Here is a 26,818-nt window from a genome sequence, read left to right on the forward strand (position 1 = left end):
TTCAAACAAATTTAGCACATTAGACAACCTACAAAGCTAGCTGTGATCTCTGACAGCAACCAATCAGGATATTCTTCCTGTGCCCCAGGAAGTTCAAAGCCAGAGAGGGTATAAAATCCAGGGACTCTCAACATCTCTTCCGTTTTGTTTTTTTTCTTCACCCCAAAACTGCAAGGCATGCAGTCCTGTCTACCATTAAACCATCTTTCCAAACAGCCTCCATGTTTCCAGCGTCTTTCTCCCACTTGGAACCGAACCCAGATGGACATTTTCTTCCAACAAAAGATATCCATTTTCTTTTGAAATTTATCCACAGGTGTGTATAATCCTGGAGAAAAATTCCATGACTTCTCAAATATATATTTGTTCCATGAGAATAGGCAAAATAATTTGCTTTGTTTTCTGAAGACCTGGGGCTAAAAAAGTTAAAATAGTGGTGGGGGATTTTAATAGTTAGGGGCTGCCCTTAATACTGAGGGGTGGGAGACAAGAAATGCCTTGATGACACTCTCTATATTCATCATTACACTTTCCCTGATCTTTCTTGTCTATGGAAAGACATGAGCTTGTTGGTTTGACCCTTGGCTGTAGTTCTTCTGTCCCTTTAGCGTGCATACAGGTAGTGTATACAGGTAGTCTTTGTCGTACAATTGATTGAGCCCCAAATTTTGTTGCTAAGTGAAACACTTGTTAAATGAAGCTTGCCCCATTTTACAATTTTTCATGCCATTGTTGTTAAGTGAACCATGGCAGCTCTGAAGTTAGTAACATGGTTGGCTCCCCCCACGGATTTTGCTTGCAATAAAGTCACACAAAAAATGAACATATGACCCCGGAACATTGCAATCGTCATAAATATGAACCAGTTGTCAAGCTTCCAAATTTTGATCACGTGACTATGGGAATGCTGCAACGGTTGTAAGTGTGAAAAACAGTTGTTAAGTCCCTTTTTTCAGTCCGGTTGTAACTTTGAATGGCCATTAAATGAACTGTTGTAAACTGAGGACTACCTGTAATTAAGTGCTGTGTTGCTGAGCAAGTGTGTATATATGATTTAGAATTATCCTTTTCTTCTGAATATTACTGGGGCTGTAAATGTTATTTATATATAAATTTAAATGCTAGCAGTGAAGCAAAATCTGTTTGCATGTGCTTATTTAGTTCCTTCCTAATCATTCAACAAGGGAAAGAAAAGCTATAGTTCCTATTTTTGTTTTGTTTTTTTGGCATCCAGCAGGAAAAGACCAAATTTGCAGATGTTTTTGGAATGGATGCAGATAGTTCAATATTCCTGCTTGCAAGATTGGCTTTAAGCATGGAAAGCACAGACTTAAAAAGATGTTTATTTTTAAATGACTTGCCTGGAATTAATTTAATGGTTTCAGCCAGAATGCTCTCCTGCCCCGAAGGAGGTAATTGGTCAAAAGAATTCTACACTGTGGGGAAAATTGAAAACACAGAGACTGTTTTATTTTTCCTACATTTTGCTTAATTAAAATGTCTCCACTTCTAAGCCAATTGATACTCAATGCTCAAGAAAGACTAAGCAGGGTGCAAAAATCTCATCTAAAATGTGATTAATTCCCCCCACCCAGCCCGAAAATAGTAATTTCTTTCAAGTGCAACTAAAAGTGAGAACTATATTTTTAATATTGTGGGCATATTAACCTCCCATTTACCAAGCTGGCACCTGCCACATGTATAGGACTACAATACCTGTAGATGGAAGTTATAGAAATCTCTCTCTCTCTCACACACACACACACACACACACCTTTCCCTCTCCCTCTCTCTCATATAGGATTGTTTATATGCTCTTCTGTTTCATCTTTCCTTTTTTTGGCAGTGGTCTGGCTCTGATCACTTAAGTCGACTGCTTCCAAACTGACTTTTTCAATCACTCCTCAAAGATACCCCTGACCCTATCTGTGCATAAGAGTGAAGGCAGCCTACAAACAACATAACTTTTTTTAAAAAAAAATCCAGAAACTCCTCAAAATGGCTTCATTGAAATTTGACAGAACCCCCACCCCCCCCCAAAAAAAAAATAGGCATCGTGATTGTTCGTGAATTTTCCCTATTTTGCCTTAAAACCTCACCCTCCAATTGCCTCCAAATTCTTTTATTTCCTTGGAGAGAAATAGAACCAAACCACTTAGGGGCACAGACAGTGGAAAAACTGTAAACATTTTGCAAAATACCATTGGATGTGATGTTTGGGTTTTATTTTTATCTTTAGAAATATTTATTAAGTTCGAGTTTGCAACTTCATTCACTAAAGCTCACAAGTATACATACACATAAAAACCTCATTTGGGATTTATGTCACGACCTTTGGACCAAACATCTATGGAGTGCATTCTAAAACTAACCACAAGTTATTCTGAAATATATTAGTATGATCGCTGACACACAATATGGAGATGAGGGCTATTTCCTCTCTCTTTAAACACCATCTGAAAAATCAGTGCATCCTGCCACTTACTCATAGTTTGACAAACATCTGTTCCTTTACACACTGAGTATGCTTATTCTTAAAAGTGCTTTCAACAAAATTCCATTTATCTCCCTGCTATGAAAAAAACAGATGGATAACCTTATTTTGTGGAATTGTGATGACTGCATCTGTGCTCAGGGTTTTGAGCAGAATTTTATGTAATGTTATCCTGAGTGGCTGACTTGAGAAACAGCAAACTAGCATAGCAGTAGCCTTTAGACTTATATACCGCTTCACAATGCTTTACTCTCTAAGCACATTGCCCCCAACAAACTGGGTCCTCATTTTATCGATCTTGGAAGGATGGAAGGCTGAGTCAACCTTGAGCCAGTCATAACCAAACTGCCGGCAGCTGATAGTCAGCAGAGTTAGGCTGCAAGACTGCATTCTAACCATTGCACCACCATGGCTCATATGAAACCAATATTAAAAAAACACGTGGCATTAATTGTTGATGTAATAATTAAATTACTCATACATATGCACAATGTGTAGGATTGTCTTCCTGGGTTGTGGAAAATATCTCTCTTGCTTTAAATTACAATTACTATGGTAACCAGAAACATTTTTGGATGTTTTGCCCAGTGATTAAAATAGGCTGCATTCCCAAAATATATTTTAACTATTAGAAACGTTTTTCGGTGCAGATACAACAAAGTTGGTTTCCTCAAGGGATGCCACCCAATGTCATTTTAGAGTGGTAACTGCACATTGTATATCCATGCCAGCAATATACTGTGATATCTCATATAAGCTCACCTTACTGGACCAAGGAAAATAATTGTATCTAATGTGAAGAACACCAAAAGAGTCCTCTGGTTGAATTTGAGTACTAGACCTATGACCATTTGTTCAGCAACTGCTTGCAGCACTGAATGAATGATGGTTAAGACTGGGCCTGATTTAACACCTCCGCAATTGTGATCTGAGCATTTGGCAACAGGATTGCACTTATGGCCAGCTACAGTGTCCTGTGATCACATGATCACCATTTGCAACCTTCTCTGCCAGCTTCCCCAGAAAGTCAGTGGAGAAGACAGCAGGGAGGATTGTCAGTCTCTTGGGTATGTATGTCTCCACGGTCCATGCACATCCACACCCCAGAGACTGTGTTTGCACCACACCAGCCACTGGCAAACCCTTCCGCACAATCCCCAACTCCTTTGCATACCCACCCCAACCTTCCTCACACCTCTAAACACCCCACACACTTCCCCTCCTATTTGGCAGATTCTGCTTAGCTGCCTACCAGCCTGGAGTTTGCAATTTCCTGCCAGCTTCCCCACTGACTTTGGTCCTTTAACAATTGTGGGATTTTGTTAACAGCAATTGATTTCATCACTTAGTAATAGAAACTTCAGTCCCAACTGCCATTGTAAATCAAGGACTACTTATAAAACTGCTCAATGTAGTTTTTGCTACTATCTAGTGGTCATCTGGATGTTTGCAAGCCATGTGTGGTAACACTATCTTCAGATTCACTTTTCAGTCAGATGCCTCCAAGGCAGGGGGTGTCAAACTCGATTTCACTGAGGGCCATATCAGGGTTGTTTTTGACCTTGGGGGGCCAGGGTGGGCATGGCCAGCTCAATGTCACTGATGTCAGGGGTGCCTGTGGTGGCCTGAGCGCTCTGCCAGCAAAAACAGGCTCCTGAGCTCCGTTTCCTGTTGCAATGGCCTCCTGCAACCCTCTGCCAGTGAAAAGGGAACCTCGGGAGGGCCATATGCAGCTCTCCCAAGCTCCGTTTTTGCTGACAGAGGCACTACGGGCCAGTCCTTCATTGTTTGCAGGGTGGCCCCGCAGGCCAGAACTAAGTTTGACACTCCTTGTCTAAGGAAATGCAAAACTGGGCAACAAACAGTCTTTCATTGTTTGGGGAATAACAATATAAAGGCAATGTATTTACTTTATGGAACATTAACCATGCAAAAGAATGAAAAAAAAGCCTTTCCGCTCCATTCAGACAACATCTGGTTATATAGTATATAATCAATTGAATCCAGCCTTAGTAATACATGTGTGGATTAATTGAAAGCTACGGGGCTTAAATTGGTTCTGATTGCCTTAAGTACCACTGAGGGCTGCAGATTTATCCTAAGTACTGCTATGTTTGCAGAGGTAAGTAGAGTAGGTATTACTGATGGAGAGCATTGTTTGCACTGATATTTTACAGTGTAGAAGTAAATTAGCTATTTCCACAGACAGTAGCTGTTGTTGCTATGCTGCAGCGATAAAGATTAGTTTCACCACAGATAAATTGCATCAACTGTGACACATTTTATTGTGCCGATGTCAAAGAGTCCATTAAAAAAAGCCCTGCCTGCTAAACAAGGGATCGGATGCTTTGATTAGCTGACTGAAAGTAAGTTTTTAACTGTATTGTTCTCCTGTAATTGCTGTTGTTCTTAATGGGGGTGGGGTTGAACATCGTGAGGCGCAGTTCACAGAATCAGAAGCTTGTTTGCATTTCTGGGAAGAATCAGCAACTTTCATGCATTTTAATGAAGTGATCGTGTTGATGTGCTCCAAGTATCCTAGCCATTCTTAGGACCCAGACTTTATTTGCCAAGTTGATTCACTTTTTTAAGGTAGCCATGATTTAGGGACTATAACAGGGGCCAGCAATTCGGTCATTAAGCAAAGTGGCCACTAAGGGAAACATCGTGATTTTATAATTTTACTTCAGCTTTCTGTTGCTTTATAGTCCTCCAAAGGTTGTAAATGTGAAGTAACTGGTCCCAAAGTTACTTTTTCATTCCTGCAAATGTAACTGCAAATATTTACTAAATGAACTAGTTTTACAAATAAAAAGCTACTAGTCCACATTTTTGTTTGCTAACCACAGGCCTACTCATACCACTGCTAGGCATGAGTAGCCCTTTACAGAAGAAACGTGAGGAGCATTTTAGGATAAGAAAGGTCCTTTTTGTTTAAAAGATGCATATGGATCTAGAAGTTTTCTGTAATGGGGTGAGGAAGGGTTTCCATTAACTGTCTCTGCAGCTGTTTATACTGTATTGCCTCTCGGGAGGCTGCAAAGAATTATTCAGTTTTCCACGCCACATTTTCAGATAAGTTCAGGGGAAAAGGAATAATGAGAGAGTTAGCTTCTGCTCCTTCTTCCCTCAATTTTTGCAAAGTGCTCCTCTAGTAGATCTGATTCTCTACTAAGGCTTTGGGCGGTGATATAGGTAAAAAATATCAAAGCAAGTAAAATGCACAAGACAGGAGACATCAATGCTTTTTCAGGCCCTGGTCTCCACTGTATAAGTCTTGCACAAGTCTTGCACAATGGCCCATGTGATTCTTTATTTTATTACAAAATATTATTTTAAGTATTCAGTGCCACAAATCTTGTAAGTTTATGGCATTCCTTCCTTTTGGATCTCACAAAAACATCATACAAGATAAATAAAATTTGACAAGTCTAGGAGGCTGTCATCCCTATTTTATATGAATTTGTAATCATCTGAACTTTGGCTTAGCATCCTATAGTCTTTTGCAATTGTTTATTTCATCAATAATATTTAATGTAAGGGGAGAGGGTACAATACAGAGGAAGATCCATGTTTTATAAGGCTGTTATAAAATAGCTCTGCAAAATGGACAAAAGTTTTATGTTTGTAAACAAGTCTTTGCGATCCAAATTCCTACATATACAAAGAGCCATGGTGGCGCAGTGATTAGAATGCAGTATTGCAGGCTAATTCTGCCGACTGCCAGGAGTTCGATTCTGGCCGGCTCAAGGTTGACGCAGCCTTCCAAAGTTGGTAAAATAAAGAACCAGATTGTTGGGGCCAATATGCTGACTCTGTAAACCGCTTAGAGAGGGCTGTAAAATGCACTGTGAATCAGTATATAAGTGCTATTGCTATTGCTGTATTGTCTTTTCAAAGGAACTAAATTATCTTCTCACCTATTCTGCGACTTCCATCTCAAATCCTGCAAAACAACAGATGCCTGGCACAAGCAACTTTGTCAAAATAGTTCCATGAAGCTATCCTTAAATCTATTGTGAAGTATTAATATTGAGTGTCTATGGAGATTCTCGGTTATCCAGGTCATGGCTGTCCCAAAGGTGGTTTTTCAAGAGGCAACTGGACTTTCTGGTGACCTCTTGAAAAAGCACCTTTAAGATATTTTAACATTGAGACTTTTTTTTAGATAAAGAATTGCATTTTTGTTGGTTGGTAGGTTTCTGCAGCAGTATTGCAGATTTGACTGCAGATGGCAGCTTAGGACAGTGAGTCTCAGCCAAATTCCTTTCAGCTTCTTGCTTCCAGCCAAGGAGAAGCAAATGAGGGAATAACTTCACATTCCCAAGATCAGAAAAAAAAAAAAGAAACAAGAGCCCAAACAATATAATGAAGTTTATGTGGCAGAAGCAGAGGAAAAGTGAAACCATGTGAATCCCCGAGAAACAAACCGCAATACTGCAGATTACCAGAAACACCTGAAATTTAACTGAAGATAACAGGTCTAGCACTGCTAAAACAGGTAACTCTTTCTCTAACAGATATAAGAACCCCAAGGAAACTAATTCCCTGGCTGAGAACTTTCTCAGTAAACTAATTTTCTCTCTGTCATCAAGTAACTTCAGGCATGCTTGTTGCCCAACTCATTTCACCAGTGTCCACTGGTGTCTGAAAGAATACAGGGAGTCCTCGCCTTATAACAGTTCACTTATTGACCGTTCAAAGTTACAACTGCACTGAAAAAAGTGTTTTTTTTTTTCACACTTACAACTGTTGCAGCATCCCCATGGTCACATGATTTCCATTTGGACGCTCCGCAACTGACTCTGGGTCATACAATCCTCTTTTGCAGCCTTTTGAAGAGCAAAATCAACGGGGAAACCAGATTCACTTAACAACTGGGTCACTAATTTAACAGCTGCCATGATTCACTTAACAGGCGTGGCAAGAAAAAAGTTGTAAAATGAGGCAAAACTTGCTTCCCAAGTTTCTCACTTAACAACATATAATTTGGGCTCAACTTTGGTCATAAGTCAAAGATTACCTGTACTGCAAGAAGTTCATGATGTAGAATTGTTTTTTCTTCCTACTGCTTTCCTCCAAGTGTAAGGTCTTTTTGGGGGGAAGGGGGGAATGAACTGAGTGTTGATCGATTGATTGTGTCAGGAATTGACACCTGTGTCACCAATTGCCACTGTGCCTGATATCATGGGCTGAGAATCACCTACCCAGCTTTCATCACTAAGGCAGGACTAGAACTCATAGGTTTCCTGCCTAATCTCGTGCCTTAATCACTAGACCAAAGCGGTTCACCAAAAAAAGTGAAATAAAAGCTAAATCTTGCAAAATTTGCCCTGTTCATTTGAAATCTTCTGCTCTTTGTCAATCCTATGTGTCACTGCCAACTCAGATTCTGACAAGGAAATCGACAAAGAACAGCCAGTTCCTGAATTGTTGGACAAAACCCTGGGGGCGGAGGAGATTGTGCCGCAGTGGCCACAATAACCAAGAGACACAGTGGCCCCCAGTCTCTAAAGATGAGTTGAAGCCTGTCATGCCCCTGTCGGAGTCTGAATCAGAGGAGGAAGACGAACAGCTGACAGGGAGTGGGAGTGTGGCTCCATTGGCTGTGGAGGAAACTGGGGAAGGGCAAAGTCCGGCTGAGCAGAGCAGGAGAGAGATAGAACAAGGGAGAGGGAGTTCAGAGGAAGACCCAGTCCCACCCCTCTTCATCCTAGGGCACACAGGGAGGAACGGAGAAGAGAGCAACATGGGTTGTGTGGCTTAGGGGGGAAGGAAAGGGCCCTGATTCCCTTCATTAGCCACACCTGGGAATGAGAGTTTAAAAGAAATGCATGCTGAGTGCAGCAGCTGCTGGGAGCAAACGTGAGTTTATCTTGTGTTGACTTTAGTTATCTGTGTTCCTGGCAGCTTCCCAGCCATGTGGAATTATTGACGTGCCTTCATGCCTGGAATTCTTGCTCCTGCCCTGTTGAACTAATTACCTCATTTTGCCTTGATTGGACTTATAGTTACAGTTTTTGTTGACCACGTTTTGGACTTGAATCTCTGCAGCCAAAGGCTGTTCCTGGGAGAGTATTTATTTATTTATTTATTTATTTATTTATTTATTTATTTATTTATTTATTTATTTGATTTGATTTGATTTGTCAATTGCTTACAAGATAATAGGTATAAGTATATACATAGTTATGAATACATGAAATGGGTACATATTATGCACGCCCCCTACAGACCTCTTAGGAAAGGGGTGAGGTCAATAGTAGACAGTCTCAGGTTAAAGTTTTTGGGGTTTGGGGAAGAAACTACAGAGTCAGGTAGAGTATTCCAGCCAGAAGGTAACCAGGACATTGGGGGCAAAGTTAGAGCTAATAAAGGGACTCCTACTGATTATCTGACTGTGTTGTCTTTGTGCCACACCCTAGTCATCACACTACCTCTCCCACCCAGTGCAAGGAACCACTGTGCCATAAGCAGAGCAGAGGCACTCTCCAAGGCTGTTGGCTAGAAAAGAGCCTCACCCTTCCAAATGACCAACATGTGGTTGCTTCTATTTAAGACAGGGATCCCCAAACTTGGCAACTTTAAGACTTGTGGACTTCAACTCCCAGAATTCTCCAGCCAGAATAACATAGCATAGCTGGCTGGAGAATTCTGGGAGTTGAAGCCCACAAGTCTTAAAAGTTGCTAAGTTTGGAGACCTCTGATTTAAGAAGAGCAGCGAGCTCAAGCCTTTCCAATGGTGAAAACCATTTCTTGACCTACAACTTGAATGTTCATATATGTGACTCTGGACCTGGATTGGCTGATGACCCTATCTGGTCCTTGTGGCTGCTTTTTTTTTTTGATTTGGACACTTTCTCAAAGCAAGCTTCCTGGGCTTTGAGGGACTTGATTTCTCTCCTCTGTGCGTGCACGTTTCCACACACATTTCCTTGGCGGCTTCTTTATTTAAAACAATTAGTCCCTTTTAATAATTTAAACAATACAAATACAGCCAAAAGAAACAGAGGTAGATGCAAGCATTTTGTATTGACTCATCAGTACCCAGATTATTACTTGTTTATTTGCTTAAAAACTTTCTAGTAAAATTTGCAAACCTCTCTGCAGGTTGCATGTGTGTGGCCTGAGACAGGATTCTTTTATTATTATTATTTTAGTTACATAAGCTTAAAAATGAAATCAATGTGTTTTGGTGATGCCATCTTGAAAGAGTCATGATGCCAGCAAGTGTCCCATAATTAATGTTGATTTATGTGCTGGTCTTTAAAAGCCTTTGATGATGCTTTAAGGGCATGCCCAAAGAAGAATGATGGGAAATGCTATTGCACACCCGGCTGATTTCTGATAAATAGAAGGCTCAGTACATAAGGCTAGCTCATGATGATGGTGGCCTCATCAGAAAATCAAGTGTTCCTGGAAGTCTACTGATGAAGCCACCAAAAGCATGATCTAGCCTTATATACTTAATCTTCTTTTGAGAAGAACTGTAGTTCCGAACAATGCAATTCAGAACTGCAATCTGACAATGACGACATAAATGAGCATCCTGGTGAGATTAATTAGTTCCTTTCCTATGCAATACAATATCTCCCTTTCTCCTCCCTTCATCCAATATCCCAAAAGTCAGGTAAAGACATCACAGGAGCTTATGTATAGTATGCTAAGCTTGATTAGCTTTAATCCTGGTTTGTTTATGACCATAACATTATGAAGTTCTCCCATTTGCTTAGTAACCATATTCTATGGATTGCATGATTAAAGGAACTGTGAGGGAAGATCAATTTGTTACCAGACATAATAAACTTGACAGTAGACACCATTCAGATATATTGTGGTCAACTGGTTTCTAATTCTACTGACCAAAGGAAGCTCCATCAAAGTACAGTGTGTGAACTCTGCCTGTGCTGTCCAGGCAGTCTAGAGTTAATGGGATTTGGGATAGTTAGTTAGGAATTGTGAGCTGTCCCCTTAAGGGAATGCATCATGGTAAATGTAATTAAGGTATCCTGGGAAATGTAGTCCATGTCATGTGATCACATCTGTAATCCAGATTGGTCACTAAATTGACCCTTGTTGGGTTGGGGGAGGCTCCCTCACTCTTGCCTGAAACCATCATACCATGCAGCCGCTTCAATCATCATGGGGATCAGATCTTCCTACTATTCTGCCTATCCTGCACAAACAATGTACATATACTGTACAAAGGCAGATAGATAACTCCACAAAGCATCCATACAAAGTCTTTTTTATTGGTTCACCAGGCATCCTGTCAACTCACATTTATGACGAAGTTCTTCTTAATGTCCAATCCTTTGCATATCTGAATTGTGGTGTAGGAAGATTTCTGCCCTTAGCTAATTTAATTCTTTTATAAAGTATGATCATCAACCAACTAGAGAAGAAGTGGTATTCTTCTAAGTTATATCTTCAAATATATCTATAACGTATATTTGCCAACTCAAAACATTCAGCAAGCCATTATTTGGGCTGCTATCCAGACTTCCAAATCTGAGACCACTTCTCCAACCAAAAGAAAAAAGAAAAACATGTGAATCCAGTCACCTCATGTGTGCTTTACTTAGTGGCCTGAGAAATATTAACTTGAACTATCTATATCTGTATGAAATCGGTGTTGTCAAGATGTCTTATTCCTTATGAGGATTACGAGGCATTTACAGCCTGACCACAAATGCTCAAATTTCTCTAAGGATGGTAGCCCAGAGCAGTGAACTAGCTGTGAGGCTCTCAGCTGTGACTTTATGCTACCTAGCCAGAAGATCAATCCACAGAGTTGCTGAAACAGAGGACTCCATCCATTTTCCTCCCTCTGTATCTATCTATTCAGAAGTTTCAGCAGCAACTATGTACTGCCTGTGTACATAGAGCTTGAGTACCCCGTTTGGTTTCCCAGCAATCGGAGCCAAAGTACAACCACAGAATTAACAACAAAACTGCCTGCCAAGGATTTTAACGTGACTTGACTGCACTGCTTGTTCTTACGGCCATGCACTTGCCATCTTATACATGACTCCATGCAAAACTGCACAAGGAACAAGCAAGGCCTTCCACAACATAGCATTCCATTCTTTTTCTTAAAAACAATTATCATAAACACAGGTGTAACTGAGGCTACAGTTTGGGAGGAACAATGAAATGGAGAGAAAACTTCTTAACACTGCAGAAAGGGGCCAATGTTTAAGTTTCATTTTTATTATATTATTATATGGATGTTTTCTTTATTTTTTGCCAGTTAGCCTTTTTCCTTCTTTTTGTTACATTTAGATAAATTTAATGACCATAATAAATCTATGATTTTTTTTCTTCACTGTATACCACTATCATTTTTCTTTCTTTTCTTGAGTTTCTTTGTATTTCATTATTAAAAGCAAGCTACGTCTTTTGGAAAGATTCTTGATCCTAACCTTTTTTTCTTTATTTAGGTTTCTTTTATTTCAGTTAAAATCAACTCCAAAATGAATTTTAAAAGGGCTTTTTGATATACCTTGGGCTGGAAATATCATCCAACTAAGAGAGGTGGTATGATAACAGGAATTTAAAATATATAATATAGAGTGCTTACATTTTCAAGGTGCCTTAAAGGAACATTAGCATTTAAATATTTGACTCTTACAAATGTTACCAAATAGTAAGGGTCAAAAGCCCTTTGTTAGAACGTATTTTACACATCAAATTAAACCTGCCTGTGAGAAACGCATATATTACTTGAATAAATGCATACATGTTGGATGAAGAAAAGTATGAACCATATACCATAAATATCAAATGTAAAATTTGCCAACATGGTGATTACATCTGAATTTAGAGTCAGGAATACAAAACTACAGCCCTTAATTTCCCTTTGTGACAAGTGTTTTTCTGGGATTATCTTCAATAATTATCTAGATGATTATTCGATTTGATAATCAGTTTATCACAAGGATAAGTTGGCTCTGAGGATCTGTTCTGTCCTTCCACCTGAGTCATTTTTGTTTCAACTTTTGTTTTTCATAATGAATGAAGGGGTATTTCTGAAAGCTGCAGTATAATTATAGGATTCCCTTGCAGACCCAGGTAAATTCAGTCCCTGCAACACTTATAATCTTGAAACAGCATGGAAAAGCTAGTTGGTGGCAGCACATTTCTTACTGGCTTTACTATTTTAAAGCATCTATTTCAATGAATGTTTCAAGGTGTCCAACAGCTGATTTGAGTCTATGTAGTAATTTAAAAATCTGAAGGAACAGAACAAGGCTGGAAGGGAGAAAAAGTTTATTTTATATTTTTATTTATTAAATTTTTATGCTGTCCAGCTCACTATTCAAGCAACTCTGGGAGGCTCAGAAAGATCATCTGTCCTTCCACTTTGCTATCATGGATTCCTGGATTAATGTCACTTAATCGGAGTATCATAGTTAGCTTCACTTATTCTGCTGCAATAACTGTTTATCTACTTGGGTCGGTAAACATTTGATGAATTAGGATGTCCTGCACTTATACCAGCTACGCACAGAGGTGATTACTGAGAGTCCAAAGAACAAACAGGACTCACTTGTATGAACAATCAGTAATTGGTAAAACAAAATGTGTTATGAGGCTATTTCTTTGCTGTTTTCCCATTACCAGCGTCCCTACCACTTATGAGGCTGAAATTTAAGGTGCATTGATAAAGTTGCGAACTCCATGCCAAAAGTCAGAAAATCCGAATAAGTGCACATTACATCACAACTCCCCATTACAACAGCAACCACAACTATAGTAAAGTTTCATTTTAGGAATGTACTTGAACAATCCTCAGAATTAAAAGGCAGTGCAACAGGCTAACCATTTTCAACACCCACGGAAGCCGACACTCAGAAAGACCCACGCAGGCCTTCTCATTCTCAAAAGCTGAACTCAAGGAGGTCTAGGGTGGAGCTGACCAGCCACGTGGCTCTACTCTGCCCCCTCAATTCCTACAGTCCTTCTTCGTGGCCAAGGAGAAAAGGATTCTGTCCTTGTGGAACCGGCCCCATTCATTCCCATCCTCACTTTCGGTCATTAGCGGAAAAAATAATTATCACAAGTATTTCTTATTCCCATTTTTGTGGTGAAGCCTTGGGAGGGGGGGGTGGAAAGTCGCTTTTGGTATGCCCAGAGACATTCTATTGGTCATGAATGTCAAGAGGCTGACTGAGACCAGGACTAGTTCTGAGTCTATGTCTGAAATGGTATAGATTTAGATAGAGTTTCCTGCCTGAGCAGGGGGTTGGACTAGATGACCTCCAAGGTCCCTTGCAAATCTCTCTGTTCTGTTTTGTTCTCTTCGAAACCGGCTTAGACACTGTGCCCTATCCTGGTTGCCTTCCTCTACTACAAGGAAGGGATTCAGAGAAAACGTCGGGGTCTATTTAGGCTTCGGCAGCCAACAAGTTTTAATCAGAAGCGAAAAGTTTCCCCCACTACTCCACCCCGATCCTTCAACTGTGGCGGGAAGGAAGCGCCGCTCCTTTTCAGGGAACTTCCTCTCGCCTTAGCGACGGTTCATCAAGTGGGCAGAGGATGGGATGGGGGGTGGGGTGGGAGAAAGTCAGAAAACGAGGCGGCCGGCAAACCTTGGAGGAAGGGGGATTGTGACAGCTCGGGGCGATCCTCCGGGAAGGAGTCCAGCAGGCGCTTGAAGAGGCGGCCCAAATCCGAGTAGCTGCGGTGCAAGTAAAGGACGTTCCGGTCCGACCACTCGGTTCGGATCTCAAAGAACTCCTCCTCGTCCCCGCGTCGGTTGACGATCAGCCTCCGGATGCCGTTCACCCAGCAGCCCCGCACGTACATGTTCACCAGCGAGGTGCCCTCAAACACAGCCGAGGCCATCCCGCCGCTGCCCGCGCATACCAGCCCGCGGCCAGGGGGACGGCGGAAAACCCTCCGTCCTTCGCTTTAAAAGCCGCTCGGCTTCAGGAAAAGGGAGCCACCACCATGGTCGAGGCTGGGCGTCGACGACGGAGGCACCAGGCGCTGCCTTCAAGCTCCGCGCAGGGCGGCCACAGGCGCCTCCGGCATTCTTCGCCCAGGCAAAAAAACGAGGAGGAGGGGAGGGCTCAGCCGTCCTCCTCCTCCTCCTCCTTCTCCTCCTCAGCCGCCGCCTCTTCTGACTACAGTCGCCTTTTTTGCCGCCACCGCTTGCTAGTCACAGGCGTGGGCTGGGGCAGAGGAGCCGTCGGGCAGAATCAGACGGGCTTCTGCTTTTCAAGGCCAAAGGGGGGCCGCGACAGGCTTTTGCTCTCGGCAGGGCGGCGTGGCGTTGCATCGTCTTGTGGCTTTGACGCTTCTTCCTTTTCTCTCTCTCTCTTTTCTTTTGCGATCTTCCTGAAGGTTTGGGAGGCAGGGCGAAGAATTAGGGCTGCATTAAAATAAAATAAAATGAAGCTTTAAAAAAAACAAAACACGCGCGAACTCGGGGGCGGGGGCGTTTTGGACTCCGGGTTCTTTCTTTCTTTCTTTCTTTCTTTCTTTCTTTCTTTCTTTCTTTCTTTCTTTCTTTCTTTCTTTCTTTCTTTTTTCCCCTATCTGAGGTTTTCAATACGTGGAAGAAGAAAAAAGAAAAGTGGGGAGAAGCAAACGCGTCCCGCTCCCCGGATTCCTATCTAGCCCGTCCGATTCTCGTGGCAGGGGAGGTGCTAGACGGGGAGTTTTCTCGATCAGATGTTGGCAGGCTATCGATTTTGGCAGTGGCAGGCTTTTTTTTATTATTATTGTTTGTTTAAAAAAGGTTGTGACGCAACCGGCCGAAGAAAATAATAGATTAGTTTTGCTCGCTTGCTGGAGAAAAGAGGGTGTGGTGAACCGCCGGGATGCTGGCTTCACCACCACCACCACCCCCGTTGTCGGTTTCCCGCGGGGACTGAGGGAGCTTAAAGCTAACTTCTCCCCGCTTCCTTGCAAGAAAACTCGAAAAGTGGTTTTCCTCAGGAAACCAGGCGAGCTTTCCCGCTTCGGACACACCGGTACGGTAGGTCTCCTGGTCGAGCAACTGGCGTGTTTCCCAATCTGCTCGTCTCTTTCTTTCCGCCGAGCGCGGGTTAAAGCGAAGGGTCGAAAGAAGCGGAGCGTGGCGCAGATACACGCGCGCCACTATCATCTCCGGCGTGGGTTATTACCAGGGGTCTCCAACCTTGGCAACTTTGAGCCTGGAGGACTTCAACTCCCAATATTCCCCAGCCAGCAAAGGGGGTCTCCAACCTTGGTAACTGAGCCTGGAGGACTTCAACTCCCAATATTCCCCAGCCAGCAAAGGGGGTCTCCAACCTTGGTAACTTTGAGCCTGGAGGACTTCAACTCCCAATATTCCCCAGCCAGCAAAGGGGGTCTCCAACCTTGGTAACTTTGAGCCTGGAGGACTTCCAACTCCCAGAATTCCCCAGCCAGCAAAGGGGGTCTCCAACCTTGGCAACTTTGAGCCTGGAGGACTTCAACTCCAGAATTCCCCAGCCGCCTGGAGAATTCTGGGAGTTGAAGTCCTCCAGGCTTAAAGTTGCCAAGGTTGGAGACCCCTGGGTTATTCGGAAATGGGAGCCCCAAGCTCTGCATGCCACAGCTGGAAAAGAGGAATCGGATCGGATTGGATCTGATCTGAGTCCTTATTGATCGAGACTCACAAACTGCAGCTGAAAAAGCCCGAGTAGTAGAGCTAATCCTAGATTTACAGCGGTTTGTTTAGTGAACTATTCAAAGTTACAACAGTAGTGACTTATGACCATTTTTCACAGTTAACAACTTTTGCAGTATCCCTATGGTCACATGATCAAAATCCAGATGTTTGGCAACTGGTTCATATTTACCACGATTGCTGTGTCTGGAGATAAGTCAATGAAAAAACCACATTCACTCAACAGCTGGGTTACTAACTTAACAACAGTGGTCATTCTCTTAACCGTGGCAAGAGATGTCATAAAATGGGACAAAATTCAGTTAACAAATGTCTCACTTAACAACAGAAATTTGGGGTTCGGTTGTGATCATAGATCAAGGACTACCTGTACCAACTATAAGAACCGGACTCTGCTAAACCACCTCCGTGTACAATTATGTTAAATGGAGCATTTCAGTTCTCAATATCCCAAAAGACTGAACCAGAAAGAGCATATGCCATGGTTAGCTTCAGGTTGCCTGCACTTGGGGCAAGACAGTCCCATTTGTAATCAATGGGACATGGTGACCTTAAAGTTGGAAGAGGGCAGAATGTTAGACTCTGTGCAATATGTGTCTTCAACTTGGGGATAACTCCTGGCCACTGCCTAGTCCAGTGATGGCTAACCTTTTCGGTACCATGTGCCCAAAGCATGTGCGCGCATCCCCAAAATGCAACATGCGTGCGCGCCCCACACCCCCGTGCATGTGTACACAACCCCTGCGTATTTGTGCGCAGCCCCGTGCATGCGTGTGCAACCCCTGCGCACAACCCCCCTGTGCCCCCGTGCATGCATGCATGACTCCAGTGTGTGCGCCCCTGTGTGTGCTTGTCTGGCCCCAAGTCCAGCCAACCTGAAGCTAACCATGGCATACGCTCTTTCTGGCTCAATCTTTTGGGATATTGAGAACTGAAATGCTCCATTTAACATAATTGTACATGGGGGTGGTTTAGCAGAGTCCAGTTCTTATAGTTGTGTGCTGTCCAGCCAGTGTATGGGAATTGGATAATTAGTTAGCAATTGTGAGCTGTCCCCTTAAGGGAATGCATCGTGGTAAATGTAGTTAAGGTATCCTGGGAAATGTAGTCCATGTCACGTGACCACATCTGCAATTCTGATTGGTCACTAAATTGACCCTCGATGGGTTGGGGGAAGTTTCCTCACCCTTGGCTGAACTCACGGACTCGTGGTAACTGCTCTACCTCTACCGCTACGAGATGGGAGGAAAGGGATAAGGAGATAACCATCTTTTTACCTACAAGACAGATATGCAAAGGATTGGCCATTAAGAAGAACTTCATCACAAATGTGAGTTATGAGGATACCTGATGAACCAATAATAAAGACTTTGTATGAATGTTTTGTTGAGTTTATTTATCTGCATCTGTACAGAAGACAAAATCTACCACTGTACAGAATACAGAACAAGTTGGTACAGGTAGTCCTTGACCTACGATCACAAGACCAGTTGGCCGGCGGGAGGCATGCACACACATGTGCCGCAGAGCTGAGCTGGGGCGATGCCTCGCGTACCCAGAGAGAGGGCTCTGCATGCCACCTCTGGCACACGTGCCATAGGTTCACCATCACGGGTCCTAGTCCATCTAGTTTTCCTGACAAGATTTTCAGAAGCTGTTTGCCATTGCCTGCTTCTTAGGGTTCAGAAACAATGACTGGTTCAAGATCATCTAGCTGGTTTCGTGCGGGACTAAAATTCCTGGTCTCCTGTTTTTTAATCTGGTGCCTCAACCACAACACTTAACTGACTGTCTGCGCTCAGGACTACCCCCAGAACATTGGTCGCTTGAGTTGAAACCGTGTCCTCCCTGCTGGCCTGGCATACTATCCAACACAGTTATTTTGGGCCCTGAGACCTAATCCCACAGCTATTCTCCTACCAGTTAAAAGGCAGTAACAATAATTACCAATTAGCTTCTCTTTCATGACATCCAGCATCTGCTGACTGCTGCAGATGCCACACTGTCTAATGGTAGGGTCGGTGCTGTGCCTTGCTACCACTTTAAATTCCTACTGTGGCCTGATTAAATAGAAGCTATGCCTAGTCATCCAGCAGTGTTTGGAAGAGAGGATGGAAAAATGGTATGAAAGCCTATTCTTAGGGCTTTCCAGGGCCTGGTGATGAGGCAAATCCTACCATCTTCACATGATGGTAGATCTTGCCTTCAGTTTACACAGATGCAAGTAAATCTTTGATGCCTGTGCTGGGCAGTCTTTTTTCCTTCCCCCCCCCAGCCGAAAGTCATGTCCAGAAAAAAGATAATTGATAGCCACTAGTCTGGAACCATTGGCCCATCCTGAAAATGAGTCCTAAAAAGCAGTGGATGCAGCTATATCATTAAAAGCAATACTTAAATAACACTTTAAATAGCCTAAAGTACAAGTGCCAAAAAATCCCATACGAGATAATCCATTCTGAGGTTCCACTAATATTAGCTGGTGTGGGAGTACTTCCTCTGATGGATTTCAGCCAATATTATTATTGGAAAAGTTCGTCAATAGGACTTTCTTATTTAGGTATGAAGTTATAAGTCAGCTCTAATGAAGTCACTTTTTCAACCATCTGTTCTTTACGGTTCCTTACATATCAAGAGGAAACACCATTAAAAACTCTTGGAGAAGTTTACTAATTGTTTTTTAACAACATGTTCAGCTTGAAATTAAAATATGCGAGCAGGAAAAGTTTGTGGCCTCATTTCGAAACTGGGAAAGGCTTGTGCCTTTGCTCTTGCTTAGTGCCACTGACCCACCGCAGACATAATTAACGGAGGAAGTAAAGTTTTTCCCTCCTCCGCCTGAGGCTGGATCGGAGGAGATGCCTCATCAAACACAAGCACAGATGTCTACTCTTGGCTCCCGGATCTGGCTTTCAGGAGAGAGAGAGAGAGAGAGAGATATTTATGTTTTTGTTTTTTTCCAGATTATGTTGAGGAAAATCTGACACGGGAAGCCAGGGCTGCAGACCAAAACCTCTCCAGGGAAGACTAGGCTGACAATGAGGACGCGGTGAATTGAGGCCTTGCATCAGCTTCTCCAGAAAGCAGCCTTGGACCAAAGCCCAGGGTGATGCAATGCTGCTGGAGCGACAAAAGTTTTGGCTGCGAATGCCAGTGTTTGACAACAGTGGTAACGAGGGAGAAGAGGAAGTCAAAAGGGTTTTCGCTTTTGAGCAAAGAAAGCCACATTGGGAAGTGAAATGGGGATGGCGAGGAGGGGCAGGGAGGCTGGGTTACATTTCTTAGAATTGAGTGGGATGGTTTTAGGTCTTCCTGGAAGGCGTGGGGTGGCATTTCAAGGGATTTGGATTGTTCCCTGTTGATTTTAAATGCGATCCTGAGAAGGCACTTCTTTTCTATAAGTAGATTGTTCCAACTGGCTGCAATTATATTACATTCCGTAAAAAGATAAAGGATGGTGTCCATTACATTGTTCTTCTTCTTCATGAATAACCTTAAAGTTACAGAAATTATGGATATTTGTCCGTTATATAAAGTTGAAAAGGAAGCCAAGGATGTTCAGACCTGCCAAAGATATTCCTAAAAATCGACTGTTGTGAAGTAGATGAGCCAGAGAAAATCATAATCCCCTTTCACACATTTCATTTTTTTAAAATACACTTTTACTGCAGCTGCTGGGAATTCATTTTAATGTGCACTACAGTGTTTGAAAAGCGATTAAAACCCTTTGGAACTGTATTTTTCTCTGCAGAAATTCAGATTTAATTTCAATTTAAAAACCTACCCCCATGTGCACTTAGTCAGGGTACAATGATGGCTTAATAGCCAAAATAGCCTCCCTACAACTTTCCTAAAATCATTCATATCTTGTCCTCAGCCCATAAATGAGGCATACTTAAATCATCGTTAACTGTAGTGGTACAGAAATAACATCCACCTCTTTATTCCAGTTCTAACAATGACTTTAAAAGATGTATAAAATCTGTTACACTTTGTCAACTGTTGTTTTGGAGACAAAATCAAGTGACCAGTAATAAATTTCGTCTCTTTGGCCTCTGTGACTTGTAAGTACACCCTGTCCTTTGGTCACTGGCTATTCTCTCCCACTGCTTCTTTTCCAGATTTTGCTTGTTTCCCAACTTCCTTTCTTTTCTGTCGTTTCCACCCTGTTCTGTTTTTCATATCAGCTTCTCCACAGGTTTCCCTTGGGATAAAATAGCTTAATGTAAAGAAAGAGAGGACGTGTATTTCTGCTTCTCACTATTCATCAGTTTCTATCATTCCATTCAACCACTAGTATGAGAAATGGTTGCCCACCATCTAGAATTGTTCTATTCTTTTGCAGAACACAACTAGTTGCAGACTATGGTCTCGTCTCACATGTTTCTTCACCTTTATATTAATTTTGGAGATGCCCAGATGGGGTGTGGAAGACCAAGTGGCCTGAAGAAACTGGAAGAAGCCTTGAAGTCAGACCTTCCCATTCATTCTGACTGGTGGATGTTAATCCCTGCTGACTGGTAGCATGTTGGTGGGGGAGGCAGCAAAATCAGGGGAAATCAATCACTCTTCCAACAGCAAGTGGAGAATACCATTCATCAGTGACTCAAAAGAGATACAATAAAGGCACAAAATGAGTTAGCAGCTGACTGGGCATAGCCCATACTGGCACCAGGGACCAGCAAACCATATGCCTTGTGCTGAGTCTACTTTGGGTGCCTAGCAAGGGAGAACGATCCTTCACACTGAACTATTTGTGCGAATGTAACATGAGAGTTTTTTCCCTGTGAATTGCTGTGGTTAAGGAGACCACAAAAGTGCTTGAGAGGGCTATTCCCTCAACCTCTCTTGCTAAGCTGGTGCAGGCATGCTTCTTGGTTTACTGAGGCTCTCCAAGAAATCAAGCACATGAGGAAATACTTTGAGTGGTGGATGATCAGAATTGAAAATGGTCAAATATGTAGATGGACTGAAATGTAAACATGTACAAGCAGAGAAATATTAGTGTGTCTCCACATTTATTGAGCCTTTGGGATGCCAATCAGCTTTGGGATGCCAACCAGCTCTGTTATTAGGATGACTCAATTCCTCTTGAGAATTTTGGTCCAAATGTCTTCCTGTTGTCCACTGTGGGCAGTTTACAGGCACAATAACTTCCAGTCACTTTGAGGTTCTCATGAAATGACAAGGCAACAATTTATGACATTGTTTGGAATTCTTACGACCCTGTGATAGATCTAATTTGCAAGTGGTTGAATTCATTCCACAGGAGGAAGTGAATAGGATCTACTGTGGAATGAATTCAACCACTTGCCAATTAGATCTATACACTTCCTGACTCCTGGACAGGAAGTGGATTTGAAAGAGGAAGCAGCTTTCTTCTTTTTCAAAACAACTTTATTTTACCAAAATGCCCTAGAGTCAAGATGAATCCTATTCTTCTATCATTTAGGAAGGCATTGAAAACAATCCTTTTTTTTGCAAGGTGAATTTTATTGATATTTTATTAGTTTTGTTGTTATGTTTTAGGCATATAAACTGTCTAGAGTCTGATAGGTGGACAGCATACAAATTGATTTAATAAATAAAATCATCACAGATTGTGGTTTCTACATTATATTTACTTACTTCAGTGGAACAGTCACACAAACAACACTGCTAATGTTGGCTATTAATATTGTTTCAAATTTTTCATCTTGGAGGATATATGTATATTTAAGATTTGATTTGATAATAAATTAAGACTGCATCAATGTATATAATTGAATATATAGATGATAGATAGATGATAGATAGATAGATAGATAGATAGATAGATAGATATATAGATATATTTCAGTTTCATATCAACTATTCTAAATAATCGTATAACATCTGGTTGGATCCCACCTGGTTGCACAGATGGTGGATCAATTTTTTTATAGGGGAAGTTTATAAACTATCATGACATAAGGAAGGTTCTAAAACCCAAAGCTGCTCAGTCTTGTCAGGGTTCAACCAAAGCCTATTCTTCCTCATCCAGACTTGTAGTATCTCCAGGCACCGGGAAAGCATCTTGATGACATCATTTGGACAACCCAGGGCAAAGTTGATATTTGATGTCCAGCTGATGGATGACCTCACTCAACAGTTTCATGACAATGTTAAGTGGAACAAGAAAAGAACTGTTAACCCTGTGTGGTAGTTGAGACAAGAAGCACAAGAAGAAATATTGGCTTTTACACACCAGTTGTCCAATCTGCGGCTCTCCCTCCTGTCTGCCAAGTTCATTCCCACAGAGCATTACAAGAATTAAGCCCTGCACATCACACCACCCCGACTGACTAAACTGATCTTGAAAGAAGGACAACAATGCACGAGTATGTTTCCTGCTCCTAATCTAACCCCTCAACTGTCTCAGAAGGGAACCATGATTGACAGTATTGAAAATTGCCAAGAGATCAAGGAGGACCAAAATGGATATACTACCCTCATCCCAAGCCCACCAAAGGTCAATCAATGCCATAAATACTATGGCCCAGTTGTTACACATCCAGATAATCCACTTCTTCCATAGTTCTTCTGAACAACCTTTTGTAAAAAAAAAAAAAAAAAGATGGTTGGAAACTGGACAAGGATGGGTGAACTGACTTTATATAGAAAGCTACTCCATCTTTTCATTCTTGGTAAGTGTTTCTAATGCAACAAGACAAAAAAACCAGTGATGAAACACAGAGCATCTGAAACCCTGTAAAATGTTGTGCATGACGCAGTGCGTATGATCAATAAAAGACTCCATTTTATGAATTATTTAGAATTATTTGACATCTATTTTTTACAGATTAAAAAAAGAAATATCACTATACATTTGACCAGTCAATATTTACAGTATCAGGAGTGTCCAACCCTGGCAACTTTAAGATCTGTGGACTTCAACACCCAGAATTCCCCAGCCAGCCATTAGTTGAAGTCCACAAGACTTAAAGTTGCAGAGGTTGTGAACTCCTGCAATATGTTATGCTTTGCTGCATTGAGTTATCGGAGACTAAAATATCAAGAAATTGAAACTAAGACCATAGTATTCCAATCCATCTTTCTTTCCACAATACTTTATGGTGATATAATTTGGTTTAGGACTGTATAATTCTTGATGAACTCTGTTGATGTACCTAGAATTATCTGCAGCAAATGACAGCATGCCTAGAAGAAGAAATAGAAGTTTAAGATATGATCAATCTCACAAGGATAAAAATAGTGAATTATCATCATGCTATTACGTTGAAGACGAAAATATCTAACTTTGTTTTTCTGCTCTGTCACACCAGTGCTTGATTATTTGTTTCCTTAGGCAATTCATTTTATACTTCTTCTAAAGAGAGGATGATCATTTATATTCAACTATCTCTGCAGAGAATTGAGAAAAGAAAAGAAAATCTATCTGCTTCTCCAAGGGTAATTGGAAATATTATCCACATCCCAAGCGACAGGCTTCTTAAATACAATTTTCTTTCATCTCTCAATTTCTTCATGCCTTTTATTTATACTGAGAATAGAAAATGCTAGCCATCTTTGAGAGATCTAGAGGCACAACTTCTGATATTATTTCTGCCTTAAGAACTATAATCATCAGAATGTGTCAGCTACTTCGGTGGCTATTTCTAAAATTTATCTGTCTTATTAAAGGAATAAGCTGTTGTTTGAACAATATATTGATATTCCAGCACATTTAAGACTTTCAATGTTTAGTCTCCAAGTACATTTCTTCATATCATGTAATACTGAAGAAATGACTGTCTCAAAAGATGATCACTTTAAAAGATAAGCCAGTTCTCTGAAAACAAAAGTTTTGAACATTTTTATTGAAAAGATTGATAGAAATGTTTGGTAGAAATTGGTAGAAACCAAGTTTGACATGATTCTTTTAATGTACTCATTTATGCATTCATTTTTAAAATATATAGGTAGTCCTCGATGTACAATAGTTTGTGTCATGCCCCTGAGGGAGACTGACTCTGAGGGAGAGGAGGAACAGCCGACAGGGAGTGGAAGTGTGGCTCCAGAGGTTGTGGAGGAGGCTGGGGCCGGTTGGGCAGTCAGAGGACCCAGGCCCATCCATGAGGGAATATGCACCCATGCTGGAGCTCCAAATGTGTGTAGGTAACTTATATTTGGTTTTCTGCCATGCCAAAGAGTGAATGGCAATTCTCCAGTTGTTGTATTAACTACATTGTTTAAAACATGGTTACTACACATTATGGCTTCACCCCACAGTGTTTCAGGTAAACCTGAATCCGATAACATAGTGCGAGCCATGGCTTGTAATGTTTTCCCTCTTCGTTCTATAAACGAATTATGTTGTGGTCTGTAAGGTGCAGAACGTTTATGCTCAACACCAGCCAATTTCAACATAGTTTGGAATCTTTTGTTAACAAATTCAATCCCATTATCAGTTACTAAAGTAATTACTTTACTTTTCATTTTTCTCTCAGCAAACCTTAGCCAGTTAAAGAAATGTTGGAATGTTTCTGTTTTGATTTTCATAAGATAGCAGAAACCATATTGGAGTAATGGTCCATAATACTCAAAATATAACAGGCACCTCCTAAACTTGGTTTCTTAGGACCAATTATGTCAGCAAGCACAACCTCTAAAGGTTCTTTGGTCTTAAGCCCATTTAGTCTGTTTGCAGGAGTAACCTTACTCTTCTCTTGGCTACAAGCATTACAGTTTAAATACTTGCTGCAGGGTTTCAATTTTACTCCCTCTGACAATTCAACAGTTTGTTTGAGCATTTTGAAATTAATGTGCCCTAGACGTCTATGCAGTAAATGTATAAATTCATCGTGTGGCTTAACACTGTTATAAACCGAGTTAGCCATCTTCAACTGGTCATCATGTATCACATATAAATCATTCTCTAAATTAGCAGTAACACTTTTACCCTCTTTCTCTATTATACAGTTATCTCCCCTAAAGGTTACTACATAACCAAGATTAACTAAAGCTCTTACTGATAATAAATTAAATTTCAGTTTAGGTACATATAACATAGTTAAATGTTCGTTTATACAAGAACAATATGCAATACCTTGACCTGATGCTTTAATCTTCCATCCATTTGCCAATGATACATGTTGCTTACTCGTAGACATCTTTATAAACTTCTTCCTACCTTTAGTAATGCATTGCGATGCTCCACTATCAACAACCCACAAATCATGGTTTACAGTTAAATTGCTAGACATAGCTAAACTAACATTCTTCTTGGCCTTCTGGTGATTACTAGTATTCTCTCATTTCCCCTTCTTACAGAATCTAGCTATATGTCCCATGGCTCCATTTTATGGCCGTTTGAGAAACCACACCCAATTACACTTTTAGGATTCTCTTAAAGAGACAGTATTAAAATGTCTATCCTGGTTTATATATTATCCAACCCAAGTAGCTGTTAGGTGACTTATATTCCTAACATTCTGTAAAATATTAATTGGACAATGTGATGAGGATAATTCTATCTCTAAGCACCTTATCCAATCCCACCTTGCATTAGGAAGAATGGTTGCTTTCTTGCTGACATGAGAAAGGGTAAATAAAAGAGGAATCCATCAAGACTTTACTTTAACTAGGACTGCAAAAGAGACATAAGGACAGCATCCTTCAAACAGCCTCCTAAAAGAGGCATCCTAATTTATGCTGGCATATTTTTCTGCTTGCTTCGGGACTGGTGATTAGCACCAGTGGCCATGAAAATGAGATATATAAGGGTTGTTGTTGTTGTTTGGCATTTTGCTGCAATTGCAAAGCATGCATGAAACACTCACAAAAGTTGAACGGGTCAATGTTCTTTCCGTTTGCCATCAAGTGACTTTTATATTGCGTGCTTTCAGTTTATCTCCCTGGTTAAGCAACGATAAAGCATTATAAAAGAAAATTTTGATAAACAGACCCTTTTCTTTCCTACAGTGGATATCTCCAAATAGTTTCTATAGTTCTACAGCTCCTACAGCCAGTATAATAAAGGGCAGCATTATGGGAATGAAGTCCAGCTATCTCTGCAGCAATTTATTTTATTTCTAATATACAATTTTACAGAGAAGCAATGCAATCTTCATCCGGTCTACCATTAAGCTTCTCTCTTCCTGGAATGAAATTCCTCTGAAATCATTTTTGAGAGGAAGCTACAGAATCAACTAGTAAGTGCAGAAGTCTTGGTAGGAAATAAAGCAATGCCTCTGAATGCATTGTTGAATGCAGGGTCTGAACTTTTGCTGGGCTCTTTTACTTTGATCCATTCACGCGAGGTGGATAGCCTCAGGCCAGAAACAGGATGCATTTAACAACTTTTTCATTTTTTCAAATAGGGGAGAGGACACTTTGTAATTTACAAGGCCGGTGGCTTCATTTCATCACCTTTTTGTTAATAATGTACACACACACACACACACACACACACAGAGAGAGAGAGAGAGAGAGAGAGATTTTTCCATTGCCAGGAGCCTGTACCCTGTCTGAAAGCAATATGAAACATTCTCACTTCCATCCTTTTAATAGTAATGCTGAATTTCATATAATGGATGAGACTGAGATTCATGCCATTAAAACATCTGTCATAAAAGGTCAAGGATGCATGAATAGCCTGTAAAGCTGGCTGTATCAATGCCACAGGGTGATTGTGTTCCATCTAAAAGATAGTGCTTTCTCAG

The 26,818-nt window shown here is 41.2% G+C and overlaps 1 protein-coding gene across 5 annotated transcripts in view; it reads right to left on the minus strand.

Annotated features, from left to right (window-relative positions):
* PXDC1 (PX domain containing 1) overlaps positions 1 to 15,168 on the minus strand; it is a 103,066-nt gene extending 87,898 nt beyond the window's left edge. For 3 of the 5 annotated variants that reach the window (XM_087961236.1, XM_087961240.1, XM_087961239.1), the window contains exon 1: positions 14,089 to 15,064. In XM_087961236.1, coding sequence (XP_087817362.1) covers positions 14,089 to 14,344 — 256 coding nt within the window. In that variant the 5' untranslated portion in view covers positions 14,345 to 15,064. Of the gene's footprint in view, positions 1 to 14,088 lie in introns of all 5 variants that reach the window. The other 2 variants (XM_087961238.1, XM_026676639.2) reach the window with 2 other exon arrangements.
* Positions 15,169 to 26,818: the final 11,650 nt, after the last annotated feature.

This window comes from Notechis scutatus, chromosome 3, assembly GCF_049901735.1.
Source record: "Notechis scutatus isolate UNSWTSFEM ecotype Mainland chromosome 3, rNotScu1.2, whole genome shotgun sequence".
Lineage (NCBI taxonomy): Eukaryota > Metazoa > Chordata > Lepidosauria > Squamata > Elapidae > Notechis > Notechis scutatus.